The sequence below is a fragment of the Podarcis cretensis genome (assembly GCF_951804945.1).
Source record: "Podarcis cretensis genome assembly, chromosome: 2".
NCBI classification, from domain to species: Eukaryota; Metazoa; Chordata; class Lepidosauria; order Squamata; family Lacertidae; genus Podarcis; species Podarcis cretensis.
The window spans coordinates 22,859,168-22,875,953 of NC_137171.1; the positions used below are offsets into that span (position 1 = coordinate 22,859,168).

At 39.5% G+C, this 16,786-nt stretch overlaps 1 protein-coding gene across 11 annotated transcripts in view; it reads right to left on the reverse strand.

Moving 5' to 3' along the window:
- Nucleotides 1–232: 232 nt before the first annotated feature.
- Nucleotides 233–16,786, reverse strand: part of BPTF (bromodomain PHD finger transcription factor) — a 63,922-nt gene continuing 47,368 nt past the window's right edge. For 8 of the 11 annotated variants that reach the window (XM_079965312.1, XM_079965309.1, XM_079965306.1 and 5 more), the window contains 8 exons: nt 16,626–16,708; nt 15,461–15,686; nt 13,613–13,965; nt 8,291–8,464; nt 7,308–7,500; nt 6,658–6,742; nt 4,166–4,352; nt 233–2,582 (listed from right to left, as the gene is read on the reverse strand). In XM_079965312.1, coding sequence (XP_079821438.1) covers nt 2,546–2,582; nt 4,166–4,352; nt 6,658–6,742; nt 7,308–7,500; nt 8,291–8,464; nt 13,613–13,965; nt 15,461–15,686; nt 16,626–16,708 — 1,338 coding nt within the window. In that variant the 3' untranslated portion in view covers nt 233–2,545. Of the gene's footprint in view, nt 3,234–4,165; nt 4,353–6,657; nt 6,743–7,307; nt 7,501–8,290; nt 8,465–13,612; nt 13,966–15,460; nt 15,687–16,625; nt 16,709–16,786 lie in introns of all 11 variants that reach the window. The other 3 variants (XM_079965304.1, XM_079965311.1, XM_079965307.1) reach the window with 2 other exon arrangements.

Consider the following 16,786-nt stretch of genomic DNA (forward strand, 5'->3'; position numbering starts at 1 on the left):
AGCACCTAATGAGAAGCTTTTGAACTCCATTTAGACATGGAACACCAAATCCTTCAATTTGACTGAGGAGCTGCGATTAAAAAGGGACCTCAGCTGGCTCATTTTACATAATACCCATGTTAAAGAGATATGTCTCAGTAAGTGAACATACATTCTGGAGTTTTAATAATGCACTGAGGTGTTCGGAAACAAATCAAATATTCTGCACATTGTTTCATTAAAAAAAACTGAGTAAAGTATAATTTTCTTTATTCCTTTTACAGAAGTGGTATTTAAAATGTACACACATTACACTGGCTCATAAATAAAACTTTTTCAAAAAAAACCCAAAAAACTAAAAATTACCATAGTAGTTACAGCTAAGAATTGTCTTCATATATTACAAAGCAGTAGGAAAAATGATGAGGCTTGGTAAAAAGTGTATGAAAGTAGCATTTTCCTCATTTCATAATTATTTATATGAAAAATTCCCCCAAGAATTACCGCACAGTATGGCAATGCCAAGTGCTACATATGTTATTTTAAACAACTGATGTTTCATTAGGAATTCCACCAAATCTGATGTCCAACAACATTCCTTTATTTGTCTAAGATGAAATGCCCTATTATGTACAAAAAAGTTATTCTTCAGTTTGTCACAATTTGTTAAAAACAGTGCTCTATTGCCTACGGGTAAGAAAATTCATTTCTCAACATTTTTTTTTTCAGTGTCAGCCATATGTACGAATAATACAGAAATATTGTGAAGAGACAATATCTGTAGGATTAAGGATGAAAATTCTCCTGTTTTTATAAACATAATGCATACAATATGTAGCATATTTTTTTGTAAAAAGTCCTAAGACAACATAGCCTAAAACACAAATACTCTTTTTTTCCTATCTTCTAAGTAGCATAAATGGATGCTCTTTTCACAATGAACAATTAACTTCCTTTTGATTTCACATTGGTTAAAATGATAGCATCTATATACAAAAGCGAAGGCTTTCGTAGAGAAAATTAACCCCAAAGTATTTGTACACCTGAGCCTGTACTTAGTAAGAAAATTGTGGTTGATCGCAATGTCTAAGAAAGTAACAGAAAAGGTTCTTGCATAGCAGGGTGAAGTTAAACCCAAGGAAAGCTTATCCATAATCAGATAAATTTCAGATCACAGAAGGGCAAAATTGTGAATTAGTGCAAAATCTAGTTAACACAGGTGTAGAGCTACCAAAACCAACTGCTGCTGGTTTATAATATACATATTTAAACTGTCATCAACAGCAGGTGTGATTGGTTGGAAAAGCAATTTTTAAAAAATCTGCAAAGCCTCTCTTTCTGTTGGCTTTCATCTTTTTACACACCTTTCCTAGTAAAGAAGCCACAAAAATGAAACACAGTTTTGAGACCGTTATTTATCCTGACATGATCTTTTGCTCCATGTTATCTCACTTTGCAATGGACAATGACAACTCTTACGCAACTCCTTCATCATCAAGGCAAAAGTTGTGGCACCACAGTAGAATTTTATTACATTTGATTAAACATAAGGAAAACCACACTGAGGGGTTAGTCCACCTTCCTACTTTTCCCTTCCATATCTCAGGATTGTTACAGTTCAGAACAAACCTCCAAAACCTCACGAACAGGTTAGCGAACATTCAAAAGACACCTACATCTGTGGAGAGAACAATGATCTCCATTTATTTTGTTTCATATACATCCATATTTTGAATTTTTAATACAAAAAGGAGAAGGGAAAAAAAATTAAAATCTGACAAATGTTTACAAACAAGATACCTTCGAATAGATTTTACTCGTATCAGTCCGGTGCAGAGTAAATGACAAATTGTACTGTTATATTCAAGGCAACAAAGTCTGTAGTACATGACCACTTAGCCCAACTTTTATGCAAGCTTAATTGTTTTCTTCTACCATGAACGATAAACTCATTGTTGATTCCCAGTTTGTTTGTGCACATGTGTACATAGCAGCTCCTTTCATAGAAAGAAAAGACATTTAGAGGTCATCTTGTACTTTTAGCTACAGGAACCATGGTAAGATACAGAATGGGTTACATTTAACCAGAGCTGGGGCTTATAAGAAAGAAAGAAAAAGCTGACAAATGAGGGCAGCAATAAAAAAGCGTCCTTTTGCAACAATAAATAAATACAGTCAAAACTTCTCTGTGTGGACTTTAAACCAGCTTCTTCACTGAAGAACAGATGTGGCATTTCTATGGGGTTAGGACTCGACCCCATTTTACTGTATCTTGTTTTCTCTCGCTTGTTTTCCTCTCTCGTCCTTTAATAAAACGTTTTCCTGTTTCTGTCACAATTTGATCTTGACAAGAAAACGATGCTGCTGAATTTCATTCTTTTGTCCTTTGGACAAAATCAAGCCAAGAATATAATCTGATGCGACTGATAAAAATGCAGTTTACATCAAGACTTGTCAGGACGCCCTGACTTAAAAACCTCTGGCTTTTCCAATTAAAAAATAAAAATAGAAATAAAATTCAGACAACCAGATTCTTGCTCTTTGTGTTAGGATAACACGTGGAACTTTAAGAAGTTGTAGACTGCAGTTTGTTGTTATGAGACCTGCAGAATGCAGAAAAGGGGAACAATTAAGCACCCTTCATTTAAAGAGATCTCAGTTGTTTCAAGTGGATGCCAAGGGCCTGTCACTCAGCTGGAAAGGCAGCCATGCTGCTGTTCCCCTTCATCTTTCATAGGCAAACACTATATACACCATCTACATAACCACTTTCAGTTGTGTATAAAAGCACATGATGTTCAATGGAAATATAAAAATAATAATCCAGAAATGTCACATGATACTCAGAGTGAGGTACATATTATATGTAGCCAATTTACATTGCTTTGGGAGGTGTTTAGAGAAAAGTATATTTATTGGCAGAACATGAATTTAAAATATCACATTTTGGTTAGAATTCATCAAAACCTCTTTTGGGACTTTTTTTTTTTTATTAAAACTGATTATTACATAGCTTCCACTGCTATTACTGGACTTCATTTTGACACAGTATTCAAAGAACGGATCATTTTATTTTCTGACATAGCTGCTAGCCAACGGCAGCTTCCACATTAAAGCGCAGTTTAAAAGCGAACAGCAAGTATGGATTTGTTTTTGTTTTTAAAAAGTGATTTAATGACATGGTACAATGAAAAAGTAAGCCAAACATCCAGTTCTGATTCCAGTTAGAAAGGTCAGACTAAAGTTATCACAATCTGCAAAAAAAGAACATGGGTGGTGTAAATGAAGCAGCAATGGGAGTCACAACCAAACAGTAAGTGCTGGTAATAAAATAAAGGATGAGACAAAACTAATGACAATCTGAATGGGTGTCAACTCAACTGCTGCTTTCCGCTCATGTTTCTATTGCCTTATTTTGGCCTTGCTGAAAAACTACCACGAATGAAATGCAAGAGCACCTACAGATACACTAAGAATCAGGGAGCAACAGTGCTGCGGCAGAAGTAGACCTTCTTAACCTTTGCGCTACTGATCTTTAAAGCAACAGGGGAAGGGCTGGAGCAGACACAGACAACATCACTGAGAATCACCCTCATTCCCCACTAAAAGTGACTCTCATTCTCCTGGAACCAGGAACTCTCCACGAATTTCTTCACTAGAGGGAAACCAAGAGTACGATTAAGTCAACGTTGGGCCCTTAGATCTCCTTGGTTTATAACCGAAGAGTTCATCAGCAGGTACTTTGTTTTGCTCTATTTGTTAAATAAAATGAAAAATCTTTAGCACTTTCGACAGGAAACAAGTCCCACCGATTCCTGAGCACACACCCCGAGACTGATAGAACTTTGGGGGTACAATCTGCCTAGGTAGCCAAAAAGGGTTTTTGCCTGCCACTCCCAATATTCAAAGGTGCTATGCAAATTTTACACCCTCCTCATTATACCGTACACCGTTTCTGATTTAAACAAAACTGCTCTGCCATTTCACGAGGATTGCACAATTGGTTTGACAAAACCTTAAGCTAGTTGTGCACTCGTTCTACGTTCACTGCTGAAGGTTTACTTTCACAGCAATGTGCGGGGAGAACCAGACATTTAAAAAGTTAAGCATATAAATTGTTAGCAATAAACATGTATGCCATGCACACTTAATAGAAAAGCGTGCTAAGGGGGAAATGGCTACTTACCTGCTTGCTTTGAATCCTTTTAGTTTCTGTACAAAGAATGATTCAAGAACCTCTGCACACTGATAAAAAGGGGAATCACTTGGATTGTAGTAACGACAGTTATCAAAAATTTTGGTCATGTCAGCCACAAACTCGGTCACCTTCTTGTAGTAACGTTTCAGTATTCTTTCTTCCATGGTGGAAAGGTCTTCAAAGTAAACAAAGGTGTTTTTTTAATTAAATTAAAAAAAAAGTCAGTTACCTAAAGAATTCATCTCATACACTGAAAACAAGTAAGAAAAGCAACACTTTATAACAGTTAGTAATAGGAAGGTGGAGTAGAGAACAGGATGGAGAAGGGGAGGGGAATGTATTATCATTAGCTACAAATATGCAGATTTTTAAGAAATCCATGAAGTCACTGTGGAGAATTTAATAAGCTCGCTGACATTCCTAATGGAGATCACTTGGTTTTTATACCCTTAATTTTCAGCTTTGGCTTTTCTCATTTTTTTATCACTCAAAGCAATTAGTGCACATAAACATGCTTAATTTGCAGCTCATCTACTCCTGCTGACTGCTCCCTATTTCAATTAATAACCTTGGTTGACTGCTTCAATTAGTTGTCACTGAAATGCACATGCAATCACACAAAGAGCAGATTGTGATGAAGGACCCAGTTCTGTAACTGCCATAGTAACAACCGAGGACGAAATGAAAGCGGCGAAAAGGAGAAAGAGGGTACGCGTACACCTTCTCGTCACAAGAAAATTGTCATAAATAATAGTCAGGAAATAGAAACATTTCTCAAATTCTACATGAACAGTATTTCCTCAACATACACTTTCTATCACAAACTATGCAAAGCTTTTTTATTATTATTAAAAACTTGCTCTAGTGGAATTCTTTGCACAGGCTTCTGCTAGTGGGACTTGTTAGTTGAATCCTGCAGTTTGAGTAGAAAATCAGATTAAAATATGCTTATGTAGGACCAAATTTATTCTTAATTCAGAATATAGAATTAGCACATGAACTTTAACTTATTTAGGGCACAACCTGCCAGACATTAGAGCTAGGCCAAGCACAGATGTAGATTTATCTATGTAACTAAGACTGCTTTACTCTAAGTTAACGGTGCTGTCACACAGATGTCCTGCTAGTGGTCTTTCAATAAGCTTCTGGTTGGCCACCGTGAGACCATGTTGCTGGCCTTTGGCCAGACCCAGCACGACTCTTCTTTTGTTCTTAACGTCAGGATCTCTGTTTAAGGCACTGGGGACAGGTTATTTGAAAGACCATGTTCTCTCACATTGTCTGTTACCTTTGCTCTTCTGCCTTCACAGACACCACTGACTGGGCCACAGAAGAGGGCCTGATTTGGTGGTGGCATCAAGGACGAGGACATCCCTTCCACTCAAAGTTTGGTCGGCTCCGTGTTTTATAGCAAATACTCCAGACATCCTCATTTTGTCAGGATTTTGGGTTATTCTAACTTTGTACCCTACACTTACAAACGGCTTTCATGTTGCAATGTTTTCTAATTCTTAGTTATGCTTTATTACAATCTCGTTGCAATTTTAGTGTGTGTGTGTTCAAACCATATGGCGAGCCACCATAGAAAAAGTGGGATACAACACTCTAACAATTTTTTAATTGGTTTTTAAACAAATACAAACGCAATAACCATTAAACACTTATCCAGCAGTACATCGAAGGGTGCATGTTTTATCCATTGTCTCTAGACATGCACTTATACATTCAACACTCAAACATAATTACTTAATGTAACAACTCCACTGAGAATATTGAAAGGCTGGTATAAGAAAGTCTTGATTTTGGTCATTAACATAGTTAAAGAAAGGGGTCCACATTTCCTGGAAGGTGTCTCTCTTTGTTGTGCCTTTAACTGCTCTCCTGTGTCTGGTGAGACACTCAGAAATTGCTATATCCCAGATGTTATTTTTACAAATCTCTTTAAGGAATCTAAATCAGGGGTCAGCAAACTTTTTCAGCAGGGGGCCGGTCCACTGTCCCTCAGATCTTGTGGGGGGCCGGACTATTTTTTTTTTTTTGGGGGGGGGAGAATGAACGAATTCCTATGCCCCACAAATAACCCAGAGATGCATTTTAAATAAAAGCACACATTCTACTTATGTAAAAATACGCTGATTCCCGGACCGTCTGCGGGCCAGATTTAGAAGGCGATTGGGCTGGATCTGGCCCCCGGGCCTTAGTTTGCCTACCATGATCTAAATAAATACATCATTTTGCTCCGTCGTAAACTACAGAGCCGTATGAAAATTTCTTTGGCTGCCATTTTTTGCAGTGACTAGGCAGTAAGTCCCACTGAATGCAATGGCACATACTTCCAAGTATACATGAACAAGACTGTTTCTTTGGATCTACCCTTCTGTGTGGTGAGCATATCCTGGATAACAGATCTGTCAATGAAAGGCAGCATATGTGCACTGCACATTCGTGACTGTAATCAAATCACGTGGGAATACACTTACCCATCGGTTCTTTGATAACACCGTAATAATCTGGAGCATCATTGGGATCTACTGGTTCTAGGAATGGCCATGCCATCTTGTGAGCCTGTTAGGAAAAGGAGATATTCAGTTCAAAATTCATTTCATTAATTAATATGAACCCCATTTCAGCCCAAGTCTAGTGGGCTGGATCAACTGTTGGCTGTTCCACAAACAAATGGGCTCCTTCCATTCACTGATGCTACTCAGAACCAGCAGAGGCTCCAGCTAAAGAAGAAGGGGGAGGAGAGATTATCTTTGCTGATTCCCTTTATCCTACACTATCTCACATGCTGTTTCTGAGCAGCTTCTTGGAAGCAAAGGGAGATGCAAGAATCTGCAATAATTGTCTTCCCCTTCCTACAGTGGAGCATCACTAAGCAGAAACCAGGATCCAACTCTGTGTGTCTAAACTGCATGGCGTTGGGAAGGGATGTATGAGGAGATATTTATAATTTTGGGCAATTGCTACCTACTAAGTGACCTGCTCTGACTTCAGAGGGAGTTTTATGTCCTCAAGAGTGCTTTTCAATTCCATGCATTTAATGAAATTCCATTGCCAAAAGATGTATTAGAACCGAATTTAAATATGCTGGGGGACTAAATTAAAATGAACCAAGTCTGGTCCTTACCTGTAAAGACCGTAGCACTCTCTTCAGCCCCTCATAATCTTTATCAGTCAAGGGACTGAGTACTGTCATGGCATCTTCAGTTGACTGACATTGCGGACAGACATACTCATCAATGAGGTCTGCCTCACTTTGCAAAATACCAACGCAACGCCCATGATACCAGTTCTGACACCGGTCACAGCCAATGTAAAATCTGCAAGATCCCAAAAAAACCAGTTAACCTTTTCATGAAAATATTCCACTGGTCAGAAATCTAAACAGAGTAAGAACTTTTGCCTCTCGAATTTGAAATGAAACATGCTATAAATGCTAATCAAGCTACATGTTTACTGAAATAATTGTAACAGCATTCAACTGTGAAGAAAAATTACCAAAAACCACCAGAATGCCTATATTACGCAAATCCAATTGAAAAAACACAAGCAATTGAATTATCTACAGACCATAACAACTTGCAAAGCTGAAAGAAACAAAAGTGAAGTCAGAAATCATACATTTTGCATTTGCAAACAGAGGTGTTACCAAAAGTAATAGTTTGCCCAACTATTTTTTAATATATCTATATTCATTTAAAAATGGTAATTCAGAGTCCTGCAACACATTAAAGGGGTACTCATAACAGACTTAATACCACTCAGATACCCGTACCATATTCAGTTTAAACAAAGCATAACTTTAATTGCAGTAAGTTAGGAACTCCTACTAGCTATTGTATTTTGTAGGAAATGTGTTGTAACAAATCAGTAAAATTTGCCTGCTTTAGAATATTAACTTGTTTTATTAGAAATACTGCAAACCCCACTTTTCCTGAAAGTCAAATATTCATCATTTTGAGCAACATTTCATATATTTTTTTTAAAAAGTCACATCACTAGATACAACATATGTGGAACAATATTTCTTTTTTGTTCAAGAAACACATTACCAAACTCAGAGCAGTTTGCTACCTATATATTAAATAAGAGGTTCTTGTCAGAACTCACTGTGACTCATCATAAGGTGTTCTGCAGATACAGTATAATTCCTCACTGCTGCCCTCTTGTGCCCGTTTACACTCATTACAGATGTACACATCCATTTTCTTAGCCTCCTTTTCTGTGATGCCAACACATTCTCCATGATACCAGTTAGTACAAAGATCACAGCCAATATAGAACCTAAAAGTATTTACAATGAAAATGACAATGTAATTGTCATTTCAAATGGCATGGCACTTGCTAACCTGATTCCCTGAAACGTTCTGATTTCATTTTCCTAACTACATCAACCTAGCCTTCCAAAGCTAACCTCTGAAGCTAATGTGGTGGACATAGTTCTTTAGGGCCTGGTTCAATAAACAGTTGTATTTCTTAGAAAAACAGGTTGGTTGATATGCACTGAATTCTGAAATATGCGAATGTCTCAACTGTGAATGCACAAACACAAGGCCAAAGAAAAAGATAATCATTTTCAAAACTGTGCAGCTAAGAAGCCACTTAAATAGAGGCTAATTTTGTAAGATTTGAAAATGTCTATCTCCATTTTAAAAAACAAAGCACAGACACAACTGGAAGTTAACAGGTACACTAAAAAGAGCATGCATACCAGCCATGTGTAAAATACATATTGGTATAACATGACATGAAGGAAAATGGGACAAGTGGATGTAAGTTTTAAAATTTCTAAGAAACAGCCTGAAATCGGTGGAACTTGACTCTTTAAAACTGAAAGGCTATTCCTTCAATAATGTAAATTCTCAAGACAACACTGTGTGACAGATCAAGTATGGTATGGTTAAGGCATGAAGTAAAAAAAACACCACACAATTCTGCAAGTATCTCTTTCACACTGGCAATTTTGCAAGTCGATATCATTTGACTGCATCTAAACTCAAATGCGACTACCAAAGTTATGGAGGAAAAAGAGCCACGTCTGTGGCATACCGTGTCAAACCACAGTCTGACGCTCCAATTCTTTCCCATTCGTCCTGGTTGGGGGCAAACCATATATCCAAAACTAGGTTGGAGGGGTGGAGAGGTACTGTGAGCCCCAAAACAAGAAGGGAGGGAAGGAAGGAAAATGCAGCCAGTACGGGAAGAAGGAGCATGTTGATTCTTAAGGGCGATTCTAAGCTCGTTCATGTGCCACCAAAGCTGGTTTGGTGTTACATCTTGAATGAGCTTCTATCTCGAAGCTAATTTGAGTACGCCTTCAGGGCGCCCTCTCCTTGTGCACCATGTTAACATTTTATTAACGTTATGGGCTGAATTCCTGCAGACTGATCGGCTCCAACACAAAACATTGCTGCACAGCAATGCTTAGTATATATTCTGTTCCCTATCCCCAGCTCATAAAAAGGTTACCCCCCCCAAACAAATAGCTTGGAATTTATTTACTACGGCTTCAATGCTCTCTTTGTAGCATTGTTGAGGAACTTCTCCACTATAATAATAATAATAATAATAATAATAATAATAATAATAATAATAATAATATTTTATTTATACCCCACCCTCCTCAGTCGAAGCCGGGCCCAGAGTGGCTAACAACAGTAAAATAATACAGCATTCTAAAATCAATTCATTATAAAATCAGTTCAAATCAGATTAATGGCAACCATTGGGCCAGAGCTCCGCGAAGATTGCCAAGGGAGGGAGTCAGGCTGTGCCTTGGCCAAAGGCCTGGTGGAACAGCTCTGCCTTGCAGGCCCTGCGGAAAGATGTCAAGTCCTGCAGGGCCCTAGTCTCTTGTGACAGAGCGTTCCACCAGATCAGAGCCACAGCCGAAAAAACCCTGGCTCTGGTTGAGGCCAGCTTAACCTCCCTGTGGCCAGGGACCTCCAAGATGTTTTTGTTTGAAGACCGTAAGGTCCTCCCTGGGACATACCAGGAGAGGCAGTCCTGTAGGTACAAGGGTCCTACGCTGTATAGGGCTTTAAAGGTTAAAACCAGCACCTTAAACCTGATCCTGTACTCCACCGGGAGCCAGCGCAGCTGGTATAGTACTGGGTGAATGTGTTCCCGCGAGGACCCTGTAAGGAGTCTTGCTGCAGCATTCTGCACCCGCTGGAGTTTCTGGGTCGGTCTCAAGGGCAGCCCCACGTAGAGTGAGTTACAATAATCCAGTAATTTTTAAAGCGATATCTCAGTTCACCACCTTTACTCCTGGCTTGCCTTCCACTGCTGCCACAACAGAACATCTACTGAGCCTAAAGAAACAGTTTTGCTACAGGATGGCCAGGCATACACATCACAAGGACTGCTAATACCAATACACTATGGCTTGGATCCAGGCAGCATGAGTGGAACTCTGTTCACACAGTGGGGCTTCTCTACCTTGTCCTCCTCTGAGCACCCCACCCCCACTCAATTCTGGATAAGTCCCCTCCCCATCAGGAGCAGCAGAGGCAGCAGTAGAAAGAATGCCCCATCACGAGAGCAGAATTCTGCTCACCCTGCTCTGTATGCAAGCCTATGGCTCCTGGTAGATTTGCTTCTCTTACATTCTGTCAACCTCTGAGAAGACTGAGAACGTTAAGGCTATGGGCTTGAACTGCAAGAAGCCTCATCCCTACGCTTAGCATAATTGTAGCATAAAAGCATATACAGAATGTGGTATGAATCGTCAGCTCTCTTCCATGCAATCACTGAAACTTAATTTTTAAAAAAACTAATCCAAAGTAACAAAAACAGCTTGACTAAAATTTTAATAACCTGCAATTCGTATATACCAATGCCACTGTTCCATTTGTGCAGAAGGATTCTGCTTGAGCAACAAGACGCACCACTTCTCTCCCCTGGTGTCCCCTGCACACTCCCAAAACCTGTTCCATAAGGTTGGGAGATGGCCTCTGGAGCAGGTTTTTGGGGCACGAGGAAAGAGAAGAGAAAGGGAAGTCACGTTGCACGAGGAACTCTGTCCACGCAGTGCTGGATCCAACCCTAGCTGATCTACTCACAAACGGAATAAGTTCAGAGTTGGAGTAGAGAATGAAACACCCTTCTAATTGTTTTGAACCGTAAGGGAGAAACTACCTTATTTGTAGAAATGTATTAAAAATGCTGGACCCATAAATTAAAATCTGAGATCTACTCCTAAGACAAGCCCCATTAGAAATAGTGTCAGATACAAAGGACCCGAGTTTGGTGGATCATGCTTAGTCTTAACAAAACAAATGCTTTTTCACACGCATGGTGGAATTAATTTCAAATATGCCACCTCAGCCACATGGTTTCACTATGCTGCATTTTACAATACCGTACTTTTCCGTCTATAAGACGCCCCCATGTATAAGAACCCCCTAATTTGGGGGACTCAATTTTAAGAAAATGAGGGGAGATGGCCCAAAGTTGTTGAGCTTCTCCCCCCCCCCCCCACAGCTGCACACAGGAAACACCCCCTAGATTGTTTCCCGCACGCAGCGACATTGGGGGAAGTTGCGTGCACGCCGCTTCTCTCCCCCATGCCACTATCCGTATATTGGACAACTCCAGTTTTTTGACACAATTTTTGAGTCAAAAAACCTCATCTAATACATGGAAAAATACAGTAATAAGTTCTAATAAAGAAACATTAGGCTGCATCATGTTGTTGTGCCACTGCCAGCAGTTCTAACTAAACTGATTTGTGAAGCTGTTAACTCTTAAATCACAGTAAAAGGCTCATTTGCTCATTCTGCTATAAAGCACCTGCAATCATTTAATTCCTTTTGCTCACTGTAGTCCAGAGGAAGAAAAGAAAAAAAACCATATGGCTGAAATTCCAGCCTATGTTAAAATGCAGTACTGCACAAGGGATTGTTTTTAATTGTGTCCCTCTGCTCAGAGAAGGCTCTTTGCTCCAGCAGATCTTTCGATGAACTAAAGCGGGAGAAGTGATTTTTAAATTAATCTCTGCAAATCTCCCCTTTCTTTTGCAGCCCCTGGTACTACTTCCCACATTGTTCTGGAGGGTTCCTCTGCAGTATTTTGGGGACAGGGCGGGGAGGCAGCATTCAGGCAGCAGAGGGAAGGAGAAATCAGCAAGACACTCTGTACCCTAAGTTCAAGGAACCGTCTGCTGGACTGAAGAGCCTTTCTTGTGAGCAGAGGGACACAACTGGATAAAACGGAACAAGACTCTACCTTAATATGATGATCATTCATAAAGCTTTGCTCTAAAGATGGGAACAAGAAATGTCAGACTGGGGACTTGTGACTCCCACAAATTTAGCACAGCTCCAGCAGCTTAGTAAAAACTCTGAATACCAGAGATTGGAGCAGGACAAGACACAGAAATGAATGCTTCACTTTGGTAGCATAACCAGAGATGAATTGCCGATTTTGATCTATTTAGTAAAAGTGAATTCTGTGAACAGAGCACAGTTTCACTAAAAGGACCTTTTAGGAGTTATACTGGTTCTCAAACTCTAATGAGCTACAAGTCAAAGCTATTTCTGTCCATCCCACCCTAATGTTTTCTCCATTACAGTCGTACCTTGGTTCTCAAAGGTAATCTGTTCCGGAAGTCTGTTTGACTTCTGAAACGTTCGAAAACCAAGGCGTGGCTTCCGATTGGCTGCAGGAGCTTCCTGCACTCAAACAGAAGCTGCGTTGGACGTTCGGCTTCCAAAAAACTTTCGAAAACCGGAACATTTACTTCCAGGTTTTCGGCATTTGGGAGCCAAAATTTATGAGTACCAAGGGTTTGAGAACCAAGGTACGACTGTACTTGTAGAACTCTCCCTTTCTTTGTTTAGTATTATTATTAATTTGAACATTATTTATATAGAACTGCAGTTTCCATTTTGTTAAGTGCCTTCAGCTTCTAAAATACCAAATCTTAAAAGTCTAAAAAAAGGTATTAAATAATCGAAGAAGAAATAAACACTTTAAAAAATGTACTGCAGCACAGTAACTTGGACCCTATGTAAACTACAGAAGAAATGCTTCTCCCCTGTGCAGAAATACAATCCAGAAATCTCTTTGGGGGATGTCCAGAGCCTGTTGAAGAGAAGAAGACTGGCCTATAATCCCTTTCTTCCAAAGCAGAGGCATAAAGACAAAGGAAAGAATAAAAGCAAAATAAAGGATGTGCAATGTGAGACATCATATAATGGAAACATGCAAATAGATAAAATATGAATCACAAAAACTAATAGACTGGTATTTAGAAATACAATCCTGAGTGCTTACATCTTCAGTACCTTCCCAGTGACCGTATAGACAACTGATATATATATATATATATACCTTTCAACCCCATTTCTGGTAATCTCCCACAACTACTAACTAAATGCTAAAACTAAACTAAGTATAACACAAACACCTTTAAGATCCACTACTCACTTAGATTCATCATAAGGCGTCTTGCAGATGCAGTAAAGCTTGGTGTCCTTCTTTGATTCCTTTGAGGTAGTAGATATCATTTTCTTTTTCTTCGATTTAGATGATGAGGACTCTTTCTCTTCCTCTCGTTTTCTCTTATGGGATGAAACGGGTGTCGTGACCGTGGTTGTCGATGCAACATTGGTACTGTGTGGTGGTGGTGGAGGAGGAGGTGGTGGTGGAGGTGGAGGAGGAGGAGGTGGAGGTGGTGGTGGTGGAGGTACTGCTGCTGCTGCAGCGGCAGCAGCAGCGGCAGCTGCCTGTGCCTTTTCTTTCTCTCTCTTAATTTTTGCCAGGTCTTTCTTTAGCTCTTCCTAAGTGAAATTAAAAGCAAAGAACAGCAAACATGGACAGTTAATTACAAGGTCAATCTAGATATACGCCATTAAACACACGGAGCTAGTCACTCCTGCTGTGTATGCAAGTTTTTTGCATAGCTGTCAACTTTCAGATTTGAAAATAAGGGACCAGCAGCCTCGAAAATAAGGGATCAGAAGCCTCACCTGTCCTGGGGACAGTCTATGGGATATCTAACAATCCGGGATAGCAGCAGGAAATGGTGCTGGAATAAGGGAATTTCCCACAAAAAAGGGGAAGGTTGACAGCTATGGTTTTTTGTATGGGTGGTGAAGATTTGACAGGGGTTCTGGTCCTGGCCCCCATGAGCGTCGGTGGAGCACATATAAGCGTTCTCCACCCCCTTCTGCCTTCTGCCAGGTCCAAAAAGACCTGCGCATCAATTGGATGCGCCTAAAATAGTCGCCACCTGTACTATGATGCTGTGAGTTGCCCTGTGTAGAATTTATTGGACCACAGCATTTGTGGACTTGTGCATTTCCATAATGTTGTTTAATGGGTGTTTATACTCTGTAAACGGCTTAGAAGTCTGTTCTGGAATTAAGAGGTAAATTAATTAATGATTAGGGGGATGCCAAAGCTCTGTCAAGAAATCCGAAATCAGTTTGCTACCAATGAAGAGAACAAGGCACACAGGAAATGTAAATTGTAAGAAATAAGCAGAATCTAGTTTTATGAGATGCAAACCAACAGGAAAACATTTAAATGGAATTAGCTTAATGTAGTATCCGTGCCTAATTTATCAATACACTAACATTTCCTTAAAAATAAATAGCTTTGCATAGGCATATTCATGTGTATAACTTTATATCAACTTAGCCTTTGTTTTGGAGACCTACGGAAGCAAATCTCACCAAAACCCAAAGAAAAGGTTTAAGACTATGATGAGCTATACCTAGAAATGTGAATGATTAGCCCTTTGCTGATTGCTATCGCTAATCTTCAGTAAACATACAAATTTATTTTTGCTATAACTACTAAAAAAGTAAGAAAACACCCATATGATGTGTTTTTAAGAATCTGACTTGGAGACTAATAAGCAGTTCTACGAGACAAAAATTATAAATGTATGTGAAACTTAATCCAAGATGACCAAAGGAGTCACAAATTACTCTGCAAGTAGGTGGAACATTTACCTTTACCTAAATTTCGTTGTGTTTTGCGGTAAGACAGCATGGAATTCCCACAGTGCTAAATCTGTCTGGAACGGACCAATTAAGATTTCAACTAACAGGGGTTCTGGATCATCAGTCAAGAGTGAAGGCCAAGGGAATATAATGGGAGAGAAAGTGCTAAAATGTGGCAAAATGCACTGAGACAGAATGCAATTAAGTTAAAATGCATATATTGAGTGGGAATATCCAGGAGTACAAAAAGTCTAGCTCTGAACTTTCTCTTACATAGTCAAATAAATAAGCCCAACAATTCATTAAGGAGAAAAATTCATTTTACCTGCACTTCAATTTGTAAGTCTTTGTCCAGAAGTGCCCTTTTCTTTAGTATTTCAGCTTTAAGTTGTTCCTTATGTTTGAAGAGAAGAGCCGAGAGTTTAGTTGCATTCTGTTTACTGCGCTTTTGTTCCACACTCTCTTCTCGCTTTCGTTTCTTAGCAGCCTGTTTTTCTTCTTTATCTATCTTATCCAGAATATACTTCATAACTTGGTTGCACACTATCATTCTGGAGAAGAAATAGAAAAAATACTATTATGAAGAGACTAATAAGGGGGCGAGAGAGGACCACAAAGATTGCATTTGGTAATCAAATACAAATAAGATTTTTTTTATTTTTAAGATAATGGCTAAAGCTGAAGAGCATTTTTAGGGAGAAGAAAAAAATATCAATCAGAAACCAAACCTTTTTATGGTACCAGAGCCTCTAGATTAGACGTTAGTACACATTATGTGAAGCTACAAGGCGTACAAACAGGCTCCCCAACTCTCTAAATAATATTCTGTATTCACATCTTCTCTTCCTTTTCCACCATTCAAATTTTGTAGAATAGTAAAAATACCAGCAGACATGGGACAATGTCAGGTCATATTGTAAACATGCAGAAAAAACATGGAGCGGTTTATGTAAAGGGATGCTTACAAAAACATACTGTTATCCAATTTTGTAGCATTGTGCATTTTGTGGTTTCTGTGTAGGATCAGAGGTTGGAAGAAGTTACTTAAAAGAAATCACAATATTGAGTAGTATGGTCGCAGCAGGAGATAGAGACCCCCTGGCTTCTTCTCTGCCTCTTGTCCCCCCCCCTCCAGTCTCCAATTCTGGACTGCTCTCCACAGACTCTTCCTGCTCACTAAACCCTGTCACCTCTTCACCTTCCAACACCTTCTCCCCCCAGTCTGCTCCCTTTTCTTCCTCTGACCACTCATTGTCACCCCACCACCAATCCCCTGGCTCCAGATCTTCTCCCTTGCGGGTTCCCCGGCTGTTGACTCCTGCCACTTCTCTGCACCCAGCCAGTTCATGACACAATGGTGCAAACAAACATGAGCAATCATTTCTATGAGTAAGTTGGTAGTAAACGTTTGAATCAGCACATATTCTTCTACACCAGAAAACACTGAAAGGCACCGTACGCCTTGCTTAATGTCTGTCCATCTGCCTTACCGCTGATTCTCTTCCCGTTCAGCAGGGGTCAACGTCTTTTTCTGTTTTAGGTGCTCGATCACAGCATTGTGCTTCATTACCACCTTCAAGAAAGGGGGGGGGGGAGGAATCAAAACCTTTGATGGCAAAAAGCAACAAAATGAAACACACTTTTAAAGCTG